This window comes from Bos taurus, chromosome X, assembly GCF_002263795.3.
Source record: "Bos taurus isolate L1 Dominette 01449 registration number 42190680 breed Hereford chromosome X, ARS-UCD2.0, whole genome shotgun sequence".
NCBI lineage: Eukaryota > Metazoa > Chordata > Mammalia > Artiodactyla > Bovidae > Bos > Bos taurus.
In genome coordinates, this window is record NC_037357.1 from 60,150,799 (window position 1) to 60,165,970 (window position 15,172).

At 43.9% G+C, this 15,172-nt stretch overlaps 1 protein-coding gene across 2 annotated transcripts in view; it reads right to left on the reverse strand.

Annotated features, from left to right (window-relative positions):
- TRPC5 (transient receptor potential cation channel subfamily C member 5) overlaps nucleotides 1-15,172 on the reverse strand; it is a 355,906-nt gene that overhangs the window by 183,907 nt on the left and 156,827 nt on the right. The window contains exon 2 of one of the 2 annotated variants that reach the window (XM_059883295.1): nucleotides 12,576-12,974. In XM_059883295.1, coding sequence (XP_059739278.1) covers nucleotides 12,576-12,953 — 378 coding nt within the window. In that variant the 5' untranslated portion in view covers nucleotides 12,954-12,974. Of the gene's footprint in view, nucleotides 1-12,575; nucleotides 12,975-15,172 lie in introns of those variants that run through there. The other variant, NM_001166574.1, reaches the window with a different exon arrangement.

Genomic DNA, 15,172 nt, shown 5'->3' on the forward strand with positions numbered 1-15,172 from the left:
ACTTTTATAGAAAAAACTCCAAACTAAACAAATGGATATGGAAAAGGGTGCTGATGACCTTGGATCTTGGTACTAGAATAATTTGTTACCTCAGAGAGTTAAGAAAGAAGGGAGCGGAGAAAGTAAAGATGACAAATATTCATTTTGGTTGGGTAGACAAAGCCCAAACTGTCTTAAACACCAGCTGTCTCAGCTGGGTTAGAAGCCTTCCCCGTGCAGGCCCACTGGGAGGAAGGGAGACAACAATCTGCCTATTTGATGACAACAGGATGGATTGGAAGATCAGGAGAGGTCATTTTTAGCCCCCAAATTCTATCCACTATTCCATTATGGAAAATGGAGCCGACAGAGTTACAAACATCAAATCACTCCAGGTTGTCCTTGAAGATCAGAAGGGGACTTAGAAATTACACTCTCCAGCTTCAGAGGTGTTTATTATGGGTCATAACATAATTTTCTTTTCTTTTTTCTTTCTTTTCTTGGGGAACAGGTGAAAGTGGGACCAACTTCTTCTCCCTCTCTGACCTGACTTTTTTGGAAGGTTCTTTCAATGCTTTTTTCTCATCTGGCTCACAGCCCTCCTTTACTCATGGACAGGTAATAACAATTCACTTGATAGCGAGGGGAACCAGGAAAATTTCCCTCATCCAAGGTCCTGGTAATCATGTGCTAACTACCTTCTATCTACCAAGGACTTCAGAGGGCTGACATACTTCTTAGAATAGAGACCAACTGCTAGACTGGGGTCACTTAAACCTGCCAGAGGTCACGAAGTATGCATTTATTGCTAGGTCCCTGAATCTGGGATGAGTCACCTGAATCAGTGAGGTAACTCTTCTTCTGACTCCAGAGGCTTTCTGCTGATACAAATAACCATTTTCCTCATCCCGTTTTGTCTGGTGGCTTCACTATCCTTCCTAGCCTAGGGCTCAATTTATCAGTGACAATTCGGCATGGTGTGAGGGGGTCATTAACCAGCCCTCTTTTCTTAAGCTATCAACCCTGTGCCTGTATTTTGAACTTTATTCTACAGTAAATAAAGAGCAAGTGTGGTCATTTGAGTGAGGTGATTAGATACCTCTATTCCCACATATACAGCACTTTCTTCTCTCTCACAGCATGATGTTGCATTGGCCAAAAAGTTCATTCAGGTTTCCCGTAACATCTTTCAGAAAAACCTGAAACAACTTTCTGTCCAACCCAGTACTTTGACTCATTGTTTATATGTTTGCCTCCTCACTTCAAATAAGTTGTTCAAAGGGACTTCATAACCAACTGTGTGTGGATGGCTGAAGGAGAGAATGAAGATGAAGACATTTGCACGTTTCAAATCTAGATAATTGAATGGATAAATGGAAGGGTAAAAGGTTCCATCACCTGAAAAAGGATTCACTGAATGAGGAAGAGGATTTGGAGGGCAAAATGAGGGTGGTCAAGGATTAAGAACACAGGCTCTGCTGCCAGACTGCCTAAGTTTAAACCTGGGTTTGCACTTACTAGCTGTATGAACTTGGGAAAATCATTTAAGCTCTTTATGCCTTGATATCCCCATTTGTAAGAATGGATAATAGTATTATCCTGTACCACAGGATGGTTTTATTGAATAAGTTAATGTAGGTTATGTACTTAGATTCATGCCTGGCACATACTAAGTGCTAAATTTGTATTTTTACTTTTATTATTTGACATAGGGGATTTAAATGTTTGTGGTACATTTAAAATGTATTCTGAAATTTGGAAAATAAATTACAGGTTTCCTAATAGATAATGGGCTAGAAAGGGAAAAGTCACAGAACTATGGACAGCATCAATATCAAAGGGATAAAAAGATAAGGATTTGTAAAAGAGACTGAATGACAGTGGTCAGAGAGGGAGGGAGAATCAGGTAGTCATGCTATCCTGGAAACCAAGAGAGTTGTTAAGCTAAGAGATTAAAGTGGGACAGACATTGGACCTGCAAGTACAGGGAGTGGGTGGAAGAGAGGAGGGAGAGAGTGCCATTTTAGGAAGAAGATAAAAGAAGAGGGCCAAAGATCAATATGTCCAGCTTCTCACAAATATTTGTTGAGGGGCAACCCTGTCCAAAAGGCCCCTGGGTGGCCATAGACTCATTCTCCTTAACTACAGCTAGGATCAGAGGATAAAGAAGGAGGGTAGATGAGAAGAGGGACTCAAGAACTACTGTGTCCAACAAGACTGAAGACCCACCTGGCCAAGTGTCCTGACTCTGAGTGAGGTATCTGGGGCTTTCCCCCATGAGGTTAACCCCATGAGGGTAACGAGGGACCCAGGCATGGCTTTTATCACCAGCCATTCACTCCAGAACCTACTGTGAACTGGCCAACATCATTCCCACTACCCATGTCATTGCTCATTCACTTCTTTCTGACAAGTATCCCATCTCCTTCCTTATTCCTTTCCAGCTTAAAGCCTATTTCTTTCTGAAGTGCTCCTCCCCTGAAACCTCTTTGTCTACTTGTGACCAGATTGGCCTTCCATATCATCCACATCACACATTTTAGATAATGTAACACACATTTCGTTGCCCCGTTCTATTTCTGTGCCATGTTTGTTGTTGGCGTATGGAGAGGAATCAGTACAAGGCAATGTTTGGTGCTCTGGGATAGGACAGCTGGGAGGATAGTGCTGAGTTTTAGTTTTGTGCTGATATTTCACACTTGAACTGAGTTTGCAACAAGAACCATAGGTTGAAAAAAATGAATAACAGTGAGGAACCTGGGGTGAAAAGGAGACAGAAGATGACTGTCCTCTAGATAACTGTGCATGTGATATGAAGGAGGAGGTGGGGGATAATATTATACATGTGTGAGACACAGCCCAGGGACAGAGGAGAACAGGAAAGTCCCTAATTAGACATGTGTATGTGGGCCACATACAACCATGAGCTTGAGGCTACAGAACGAAGCCCTGAGTTGGTGGGAACCCTGAAAGGGGTGGGACAGGGGGTGTTAGTCATGGCTAAAAAAACCTCATGTGTTTTTATTTAGTGACTTGCTCTTGAGATACTTTCAGAGTTCTTCCTTGTGAAGTATTATGCAGCTAGCTCCCTTGGCTTACTTGGGACCAAATTTAATTACACTTTTCTTTCTGAAAGGCAAACATCACTAGCTTAAGTCTTTTGTGTCCCTTGGAACACAGGAGGCCAGGCCCACTGGGAGGGGTGGATGGGTTGGACAGCCTGTGCAGATCTTTTCTCCCCATGAGACTATCCATTTCTTGAGGGCACTCACTGTATCTTTCAGTTTTATTGTGAGGCATATGATTAGTACTCAGACATACTTAGAAACTTGAATCGAACTAAAGAGAATGAATCACTTGCTGGAATTCTGTCATGAATGAGTTGTTTTAGATAGACACTATGTGTAACTGTTTTGGTGATTTTCAGCTTTGTTGTAAATGTTACTGCTTCTGATGATTCCTTGGTGGTAGCATAGGGGAGTAGAAATAGTGGCTTGGGAGACAGGAAGCTTTTGTGCCAGTTTTGGCTCAGCTGAGGGACCCTGGGCACATCGCTTTAGACCAAATGACCTCTAAACTCTATGATCCTACTCTGTGAGTGAAGTAGACTATGTCTACAGAAAGTCAGCACAGATAACAGGAGAGGAGAGAATTCACTTCATCAGTTTGGTTAATATGCTGCCATGTGGTCATCCTGACATTTTCTTCCAATGAAGTGGCTGATTTATTTTCTTGACTTGATTGACACAACCCAGGTTTCTGGCCTAGCTCTTTGACCTTGGAATGAGACTCATAGAATTAAAGCTTTAATTCAGATTATTATAGTGATAAATACCTACTGTTATATTGGGCAATTCAGGTACCAAGGCGTTAATAATATTTTGTATTAATTCTAATGAGATGAGTATCATTATTGAATGCTATGTGCCACAAAGTATATCAGATGTTAAAAAATTATTCTCATTTAAATCTTACAACAACTGATGCTGCTGCTAAGTCACTTCAGTCGTGTCCGACTGTGCAACCCCATAGACAGCAGCCCACCAGGCTCCCCCGTCCCTGGGATTCTCCAGGCAAGATCACTGGAGTGGGTTGCCATTTCCTTCTCCAATGCATGAAAGTGAAAAGTGAAAGTGAAGTCGCTCAGTCGTGTCCGACTCTTAGCGACCCCATGGACTGCAGCCCACCAGGCTCCTCCATCCATTGGATTTTCCAGGCAAGAGTACTGGAGTGGGGTGCCACTGCCTTCTCCGAACAACTGATTAGGTAGGTAATATTAACCTCATTACACAGATAAGGAAACATGCTCAATTAGGACAAACAACTTTCCTAAGGTCTTGCAGTCTGAACTCTTAGCCACTGTGTGCTAGTATGTGTTTTATATATATTTAAAAATGAATAAATGAGGCACTTCCCTGGTGATCCAGTGGCTGAGACTCTACACTCCAAATGCAGGGGGCTCGGGTAAGATCCCTAGTCAAGGAACTAGATCACACATGCTGCAACTAAGAGTTTGTGTGCCGCAACTAAAGATGCTGCATGCTGCAACTAAAACATGGAGCAGCAAAATAAATATTAAAGATGAGTAAATGGCAGTAGAAAACATCAGCATAGTTTCAACTAGTAGGAACAGGAATAGTACAACTGCCCATATATTGAGTATTCACTATGTCAAACATTGTTCTAAGTAATATACATGGATTATTTCATTTAGTTTTCACTAGAATTCTATGATTGGAGAAGGAAATGGCAACCCACTCCAGTGTTCTTGCCTGGAGAATCCCAGGGATGGGGGAGCCTGGTGGGCTGCTGTCTATGGGGTCACATAGAGTCAGACACGACTGAAGTGACTTAGCAGCAGCAGCAGCAGCAGAACTCTATGAAGTAGGCTCCATCATCATTCCCATTTACAGATGAAGAAACAGATTTGGTGAGATTAAGTGACTTATCCAAGGAAGCACACCTACTAAAACAACTAAGACTCCAAAGCTTCTGATCCTTCTACCATTCCAAGCTGCCTGTAAATAGCAGGGTGCCTTTTGCCATTCTCTCCTTTCCTTTCTTCCCTCATATCGAGTGTTTGTGATTTATAGGTCAGAAACTGTAGGACCCCTCTCTATGCATCAATCACCTTTTCCGAGGCCCTCAGTGTCCCTTCTATGCTCTGCGATCTCTCCGTGGGACCAAGGATCAGATAGGGGAAGGGAGAAGCGAGTGCTTTGTTGCTGATTTTCTACAATCTCAACACAAACAACTTATTGTGTTGTTGAGACTTAATCTCGCTAACTCACCTTTGAGACCAATTTTAATTTGAAGCCATCTGCCACAGACAAATGAGTAATTATGGCAGAGCCCAGAGGGGTGGGCCATGGGGAGAAGGTTGGCTTGGCCTCTTTCCACCTGCCTGCATTGATGCAAGTGACCAAGAAAGAAAATGACTTGGGTGGGCTGTTGAGGCAGAGGACAGCAGCTCTACCTCTCTGTTGCTCAAACCCATAGACTCCAGTGAATGAGGAGTGATGACTGTGAGGTCATTGCAGCAGAAGGGAGACTACTGTCATCAAGGCCAGGGAGAAGGAGGTAATCTGTGAGCTGGGCCAGCTCACTCACCAGCCTCTCCCTTTCACTGTAGTACTGGCAGTGCCTAGTGGTCAATGCCACTTACCAGCTGGTCTCTCCACACAGCATCACAGGCTAAGTCAAACTGATGGAGTGAAGCTGGAAATAATAGTCACTGAACTCTATCTAGCATGAAATTTTGTTTCAAAAAACTTTAATATATCTTTTTTTTTTTTTTTAGGTCTTTTGCTTCTTTAGTTAGTTCTATTCCTGTATATTTGTCCCTTTTGACTCAACAGTTAATGTGATTGTTTTCTTTAATAAAAACTTTAATATATCTTTATCTTACTTTTTCCTCACAACAGGCCCCTATATTAAGTAGGCATAGATATTGTTAGCTTCATTTTATAGATGAGGAAATTGAGCTATAGGATGATTCCATAACTGGACACTTGGAAAAGACCTTAGGACTTGCCCAAGGTCAGTAAGTCTGTTAGCCAAAAGCTGGCTAACATCTCAAACTCAGGAATAGAATCTGTCATTCTGTCTTCTAGAGCAGTGGTTTTCTAGTTATGCTTGCTCTTCAGGGACTGAAAATGTTTGAAAAACACTTGTCTAGACTAATATTTCTCATTGAAAGTGTAGTGGGTTGGATTGTATCCCCCTCAAAAGATATGTTCAAGTCTTAATACCTGGCACCTGTGAATGTGACCTTCTATGGAAAAAAGGGTCTTTGCAGATGTAATCAAGTTACAATGAGGTAGTTCTGGATTATGCTGCTGATACAGCTGCTAAGTCACTTCAGTCGTGTCTGACTCTGTGCGACCCCAGAGATGGCAGCCCACCAGGCTCCCCCATCCCTGGGATTCTCCAGGCAAGAACACTGGAGTGGGTTGCCATTTCCTTCTCCAATGCATGAAAGTGAAAAGTGAAAGGGAAGTCACTCAGTTGTGTCTGACTCTTAGCGACCCCATGGACTGCAGCGTACTAGGCTCCTCCATCCATGGGATTTTCCAGGCAAGAGTACTGGAGTGGGGTGCCATTGCCTTCTCCGAGTTCTGAATTATGGTGGGCCCTTAATCGAATGACTGGTGTCTCTATCAAGAAGACAGGAGGGGGTCTGGACACAGACACACAGAAGAAGGACACTGAGGAGAACTGCATGTAATGATGGAGGCAGAGATTGGAGTGATGCAGCTACAAACCAAGGCATGGGACAGATTCTTTCTTGGAGCCTCCAGAAGAAACCAAGTCTGCCAACACCTGCATTTTGGACTTCTGGCCTCTTGAACTGTGAGAGAATACTTTGACTTTAAGCCACCCAGTTTGTAGTAATTAGTTATGACAGCTGTAGGGAACAAATCCAGGGAGGCACATAGACCTCTTTCCTGGATAGGGGTGGGAGTGGGCTTATTAAAATGCTGGTTCCATTTGTATCATTTCTTACTTACAAAACAGAAAGAAACTCACAGACTTACACAATGAACATATGGTTGCTGGGGGTTGGGGAAGGATTGAGGGAGGGGATAGTTAGGGAGTTTGGGATGAACATGTACACACTGCTATATTTAAAATGGATAACCAACAAGGACCTACTGTATAGCACAGGGAACTTTGCTAAATGTTATGTGGCAACCTGGATGGGAGGGGAGTTTGGGGGAGAAAGGATACATGTATATGTATGGCCAAGTCCCTTTGCTGTTTACTTGAAACTATAACAATATTGTTTGCTAATCAATTATGCTGCTGCTGCTACTGCTGCTGCTAAGTCGCCTCAGTCGTGTCCGACTCTGTGCGACCCCATAGAGGGCAGCCCACTAGGCTCCTCTGTCCCTGGGATTCTCCAGGCAAGAATACTGGAGTGGGTTGCCATTTCCTTCTCCAATGCATGAAAGTGAAAAGTGAAGGTGAAGTCACTCAGTCGTGCCCAACTCTTAGCGACCCCATGGACTGGAGCCTACCAGGCTCCTCCATCCATGGGATTTTCCAGGCAAGAGTACTGGAGTGGGGTGCCATTGCCTCTCCGCTAATCAACTATACCCCAATACAAACTAAAAAGTATAAAAATGCTGATTCCAGGCCCAAACCCCCAAGATTCTGATTCTGTAGTTATGCAACAGGGTTTAGGTGTCTTCATTTTGATGAGTTTTCCATAAGCACAAAGCTTGATCTTTGAGCCAGTTTTAACCATAGACTGATTCAAGGCTCCTCTTGGGACTGAAACTGGATTTGCTTCTCCTGCTGATCATGCTACCCTGTCAGTTCCAAGATTCAGTGGGTAAAGGGAGCAGGTTTGATGGACAAGAAATAGGTTGTATTAAACCTTCTGTATAAACATTTTTGAGAGACTGCAGAAAACAATGAGAATTATTTCAGAGTGTTCACCCCAAGGAATCCCAAGTCCCCCAGGTGGCCAACATCTATCTCTAAGGGAATAGGCTGTAGTGGTTAGGGAGTGGATGCTGCCAAGAGGGTTGGTTTTCTAGAGTAGCAAGAAGACCACAGAATAACACACACACACACACACACACACACACACACACACACACAGTCTTCTACTTATTGTCTGCTTCAGGAAATTCTATCTGATAGAGCATTACCATTTTAACTTTAAGATTTGGTCCCTATTAAAGATGCAGGTGTCCATGTGAGTGCCAATACTTGAAGCCAGTATCAGCCATTTACAGCCAGCCTCTGGTCTATATTTGAGAGCAGTTTTTGATAGGCTAGAAGAGGAAGAAGAGCATGATGGTCTCGGGCCAGGGTTGAGCAAAGGGTGTCTGGTTGCCAGCCTGAAGGCAAACTTCTTTGTCAGTAAATCTATAGAGGGCACTAGTTTATCCAGCCAAGACTGAGGGAGCTCAGCTGTTCCCAGTCCTTTAGTGAGCTAGGGGAGGGCCTCTGTGAAAAGGGTCAGGTGTTTGGATTCTGTGTAGAGGAGAAGTGCCTTCCTGAGAGTCACCTGCCCAGCTGGACCTGAGGCCCTTTAGGAGTCCTGTGTTTGCTCACACCCCTGACTGCTCCCAGGTAAACAAATCTTGTTTCTATCTCCCAGAAAGGCAGAGCTCCAGCACTGTGGCAGCCTGTTGTTATAGATACTGATATGTGACTTATCACAGCAATTGTCAGAGCAATGGAAGAAAAATGCAATTTAGCACCAACTGCTCGTAGGGGTTGTGTGAGAAGAGAAAGCTGCTCAAGAGACCTGGAGAGGGAGCTGATGGCTTTCTGGATTTATATATATGGTATGATATTCGAGTGTGGACAAAGAAGGTCTTATATTCTCAGTGAGTCTGGAAGAACCTTGGTGAAAAACAGCCTGTCCCAAATAGCTTCACCCATGTTTCATATCCCTGACATTCCACCAGGAGTGCTTCATTTCTGTGAGTTAAGCACTGCTTTTATGAAGGGGAAGATCATGCCTTAAATTATATTGTGTTGGCCAAAAAGTTTTTTTGCTCAAGGAATACATTGTTCAATAAATTTCTTGAAAAGGAAAATATATATTTTAACTTAAAACTAATGAACTTTTTGGCCAACCCAGTACTTTAGAATGAGTTTGCCAGGTGCCTTTCTTCCTCAGGGTTTCTAGAGCAATGGGGACAGATGGGAAAAGGGAAAGTGGAAGTGTTAATCTCTCAGTCATGTCTGACTCTCTGTGACCCTATGGACTGTAGCCCACCAGGCTCCTCTGTCTATCGAAAACTTCAGGCAAGAATACTGGAGAGGGTTGCCATTCCCTTCTGCAGGGGATCTTCTCAATCCAAGGATAGAACCCAGGTCTCCTGCACTGGCAGGTGGATTCTTTACTATCTGAGCCACCAGGACGAGGGGGAGCCCATCAAGTTAGGATTTGGCCTACTTTCCAAACTCAGAAATAGGGCTGCTATTGGTAATGCCCTCTTTGGAAACTCTTCTGTGTTCTGCACTCTTTCAAAACAGTTATGATGCTAAATGGGATTGAATTTGAAAGTCCAGGATGTCTTGTTCAAGCAGCTAGCTATGTGCTTTTCCAAGAGATACACATAAGCCCTTCTTGCTCATCAGTAAGTATTTATCTGTCACCCATTATATACTAGGCACTGGGTCAGGTGCAGATGGCGGATACATGAAAACAAAGGGGCATAATTAGATTATGCCTCCCATTTAAGAAACCATCTAATTATGAAGTCTAGTAAGGCTAGCTTCTTTCCACAAGTAAGGCTGACCTTACATATTTACTATGTGCTTGGCGTCATAGTACATGTGCTTGAAGTAAGGCTGACCTTACATATGTACTATGTGCTTGGTGTCAAGTGAAGGGTAGAATCAATGGCTACATCATCTCAGAGGTGGGCAGGATCATCATGGAGGGGAGTAGCTGGGTAAGCCTTAGTTCAGATTAGCACATTAAATCACCCAGACACTTAGCAGGGCTCTAGAGAAAAGGGGCCCAGAACAAATCCGTTGTGATGGGGATGGTGATGTGGACTGGGAGTGGTCTGCTTTGCTGTATATCCAAATCCTATAGACCTGTCCTTTCCAGAGAGGTTATCCATCCTCCACTGATGTGTGTGTGTGTGTGTGTGTGTGTGTGTGTTAGTCACTTAGTCTGTCTGACTGTTTGTGACCCCATGGACTCCTCTGTCCATAGGATTCTCAAGGAAAGAATACTGGAGTGGATTGCCGTTTCCTTCTCCCCCTCCACTGACGTACCCTGTCTCAAAACTCCTGTGCTGGGAGTTCTCAGACTTACCTCAGACAGCCAGGGGAGCAGTGTAGCCTAGTGCTTAAGAGGGTGGGTTTAGGGGCCAGGCAGCCTGGGTTTGAATGCTGGCTCTGACATTTATACCATCCTATGGCTCAATTTGTCTCATCGGTATCATGGGGACAATCAGAATAGTGCCTGCCTCCCAGAGTAGCTGGGAGGATTAAATGGTGTGAGATGCTTAGCACAGTGCAGTTGCGTGTGATTCATTCATAAAATAAATATTTATTGAGTGCCTTTGATATTGCAGGTACTCTCCCAGTGCCGGGATATAGCAGTGGAAAAGAGAGATAAGGCCCCTTCTCTCTTGGCACCGTATTAAATGTTGATTCAGGCTCTTTACCCAAGGAACTTTTAATCTAGCATCTTGTTTTCTGCTCTGTCAATTCCAATTCCTGGTCTTCGAGTTATCAGTTAGCTTATTTTCATTCCTTTTTGTTTAACTAGGCAAGTATTAAAGCTATGACTTCCCTTTAAACTCAGCTTTGGTCATGTCCCATAAGATTTGATGTTGAGTATTTCCATTATCAGTATTTTGTAAGCACTTTTTGAGTTGGGTTTCGGTTTGTGCTGTTTGTACTTTTTAGTGTATTGTGGTATTCCATGTTGATGACTATATTCTCTTTGCTACATGCCTCTATGAACATATGTGCTAAATCATATCCAGCTCTCTGCAACTGCATGGATTGTAGCCTGCCAGACTCCTCCATCCATGGGATTATTCAGGCAAGAATACTGAAGTGGGTTGCCATTTCCTCCTCCGGGGGATCTTCCCGACCCAGGGATTGAACCCCAGTCTTCTGCATTGGCAGATGGGTTCTTTACTACTGTGCCACCTGGGAAGCCCACTACGTACCCTACTATGCTCTGAAAGAAGTGAAACAGTGGAGACCTTCCTGACTTGTGGCATTTAAAAGGGCCTAGAGGGAAACAAGACTAGAAAAATCATTAATGAAGGGTACTGAGTGCTAGGCTTTATGGGTTTGCTTCTCTTCTAGTGAAGAGCCGTTGGAGTCACTGAAAGGATGAAAAGGAATGAGAGGATTGTTATGTTATTTGGGGAAGAATAAACCATGTCATTGCTGAGGACAGTTTGAGAGAAAGAAAGAGAGTCCAGATAGGAGTCCAGATAGAAGCTTTCATGCTAGTCTAGTATAGGGATTCTCAAACATGAGCAGCATCATAGTCACCTGGAGGGCTTGCTGGGCCCCATCCCCAGAGTGTCTGATCCAGTCTGATCCAGATCCAGTCTGATCTGGAGGCTTTCACATTTGTGTTTTCTAACAAGTTCCCCTGGTGATGCTAATGCTGATGGTCCAGGAAGCACACTTGGGGAATTACTCATCTAGGAGAGAGATGATGAGAACCTGAGGCAGAGTGGTAGGAGATGGGTTAGAGAGGAAAAAAAGCACATAAAAGATATTGGGAAGGAAGAACTCAACAGGGCTTGGGGATTGAACATGAAGACAAGGGCGAGGAAGGACTCAAAGGTAACTCCAAAATATTAAATTTTGGTTCCTCAGAAGATAAGAGAATCGCAGAGGCAAAACTCCAAACATCTAGGGGTGGAATGTAGTCACATGAGTGAGACTGAGAGATATGTGTAATTCCTGGATCCATCTGCATCTGTGCCACAGCACTCAAGTTTAAAGGCCTCCTGTCCTTCAGGAAAGAGCAGGTGAGGAGAAAACTCAGGTCTGTGTTTCATCTCTCCTGCTCTCAAATGTAACCTTTGAGTAGAGGAAGGAAATGAAGATATAGAGCAGGAGGTAGGGAGCGTAGAAAGAGTTAGAATATTCTGGAAATGGAGAGCACAATTTTAGGTTGTGTGGATGCTCAGTTGCTCAGTCGTGTCCTACTTTTTGTGACCCCAAGGACTGTAGCCCACTAGGCTCCTCTGTTCATGGGATTTCCCAGGCATGAATACTGGAGTGGGTTGCCATTTCCTCCTCCAGGGGATCTTCCCTACCCAGGGACTGAACCCATGTATTTTGCATCTCCTGCACTGGCAGGCAGATTCTTTACCACTATGCTACCTGGGAAGCCCGAGTATTGAATATATGTCAGCAAATACTAATAAGGAAAAAGCAAATGAGTAAAACTCAGTATGGGCCATGCAGGGTGGCTCTATGATCCCACGTGAGACCACTGGCACTATTTTGGAGAGGAGAGGGTTGCCATTATAGGGCTTCTCAACTCCAGCCTACCTAACCTTCCTGAGTTTCATGGCTTCTGACCCTGTGATGCTGTCTTGTCCCTGGTTATTTCCCCAGCTGTAGGGAATTCTTACCTGCTTCTCTCCACTGGGCCGCCTGTAGCTGAGCAGAAGCTCCACAGCACCCACCACTTCCTTGCGGATGGCATAGAGCAGTGCATCGCCAACATACACACTGTGGTTCAGCAGGAGCTCCATGATCTCCAAGTTCTCATTCTCAATGGCAATTAGCAGGGCGCTCCGGCCCAGTGGGTCCATGCAGTTGATGTTGACATTGTAGTAGATCTCGGCCTCCTGGAGGGCCTGCTTCACAGTGGCATAGTCCCCCTTCTCCACAGCATTGAGGAAGGCCTTCTCCTCAGCAGAGAGCTCTGTCTCTGCCCTCACAATCTGCAGGGGAATGCGGTCTCTGTATGGTGAGTAGTTGACCTTTTTGTAGTACAGTTGGGCCATGGTTCATAGCAATTTTGAAACCTAAATGAGGAGATAGAGGGAGATCAAAGATGTTGTTAGATACCTGCAGCTCTAAAGTGGTCAGTTATGGAGGCAGCCTTGCTAGGGACTTGAAAAATCCTTAGCTGTTTTAAAGCTACAATCTTTCTCCTCTTGCAAAGGAGTATATAGAAGAAAGATCCTGGGCTTTTGGGTCAGAAAGACCTGGGTTCAATCTCTAGCTTTACCAGGTCTGTGACCTTAAAGAAGTTACTCAAGCTCACTGTGCTTCAGTTTCTTATTATTAAGCTTGTTTGTGTAAGTCACTCAATTATGTCCAACTCTTTGCGACCCCACAGACTATAGCCTGGTGGGAAATCCATGGGATTTCCCAGGCAAGAATACTGGAGTGGGCTGCCATGCCCTCCTCCAGGGGATCTTCCTGACCCAGGGATTGACCTGGGTCTTCTGCATTGCAGGCAGACTCTTTACCATCTGAGCCACTAGGGGAGCCCTGTAAAGCTTATCAATATTAATAACATTAACAGCACCAGGCCCCATGCTAAAGACTAATTCCTATCTCATAAAGCTATTGTGAGAGTTAAATGAGATAATGACTGGTCACAGTAACTGGTAAAGAGCAAACCTCCTGAGACATGGCACAAGTTAGTTTTTTCCTTCCCTTCTGCTGTCTGGAAATACTCATGATAATACTTCTGATTGCTGATGCAAAGTTGGGCCTCATTTTTGGCTACTTTTCTTTGGACCGTGGGCCTCTGCTAATTTGTAGGATTACATTTGCAGCTGCCCTGGATGCAGATCCTGGATTGAAATCCTGTTGGAATGCTAACTGAAGCCTTCTTCTGACTGCTGCTCACTGGGGAAAAGGGTACTGACTCCAACACACTACAGTCATGTATCGCCTCTAGCCCCTCCTGATGTTTTTCCTCCACCACCTAAACCAAGCAGTTGACATATATGAGAATCTATCTGATTCAATTCTGAGAAGTGACTGGTCTGTTTTACATGCACTATATCTAAAGCCAGATTGTAATAGAAGTGATTTCAAAGCAAAACCTATTAATGCATTCCTACAATATGTTTAACTTTCTCTGGGAGACCAAGAATAAAAGATAGTCTTTGCCTTTAATTGCATAGAATGAATCACAATATAGAGCTCTGCCTTGTAGTTTACAGATTGAATTCGTACACATTTCTCATTGACTCCTTGTACTAGCCCTATGAGATGGGAATGCTTATCCTCCCCAGGGCAGATGAGGCTCAGACCCATGAGGTGACTGACTCCCCTTTCCCTACCATCCCTGGGACCTCCAGGACTCTCTGGAGGCTGAGGTTGGATGATGTTATTTAAGTGTCTTTCACTACTGAACTGTTTTGCCAGCAAAAAGAAATGGAAATGTGATAAAGGGCCTCTTGTCTCATCTTCTGGATATAAGAGATGATGAAGACATGTGGCTTCCACAAACATTTGCCTTATTCTTCCAGGTAATTACATCTCTGCTTTGGCAGAGTGAGCGGCATATATTATACCAAGTGGCATTTGCAATTCATGCACTTGTGATCTTCTGGGAAGTTAGTGTTTGAAGGTTAGTGTTGCCTCTTGCCCTGAACAGGCCCAGATGACAAATTTCTCTCTGCATCCAAATCTCAGGAGAGCAGACTGCTGCTTGGCTGTTTTGAGAAGCACTGATATTTTCTTGTGCTACTTTCAAGTAACTCAGCAATGACTAAAGGAAAGTGGCATTTACAGGAAGCATTTGTCACTAAACAGCAAATTACTTTAATAATGCTAATTGTAGAACACCTCCCTGCCTCCCTGTCTCCATTATAAAGAAAAAGGGAGGAGAAAGAAGAGACAGTGAGAGCTCCTGAAAAGAGACTCAACAGCCCAATTCAGTTTACATTTTTTAATTAATCAACATGATCACAGTGGAAGCCTTCAGCATGCCTAGCACTGTACTAGTCACCTTTGAAACAGAAGAAAGAAAAAGGTCCCTGTCTTCATCATCTCCCACTTGGACCATTCCACACACTTACAATGAGTCATTCCAACTCCCTTCTCTCCCCTTTTAGATTGTCTTCCACACTACCCCCAAGTTATCCTGTGAAACACAAAGCTGATCCTATTTCACTCTCCTTGGTTTGTATCCCACTGCTTTTGAGATGAAATCAACACTCCTTTCCGAGATCTACTTACTAGGTCTTGGCTTGTGTTTGTT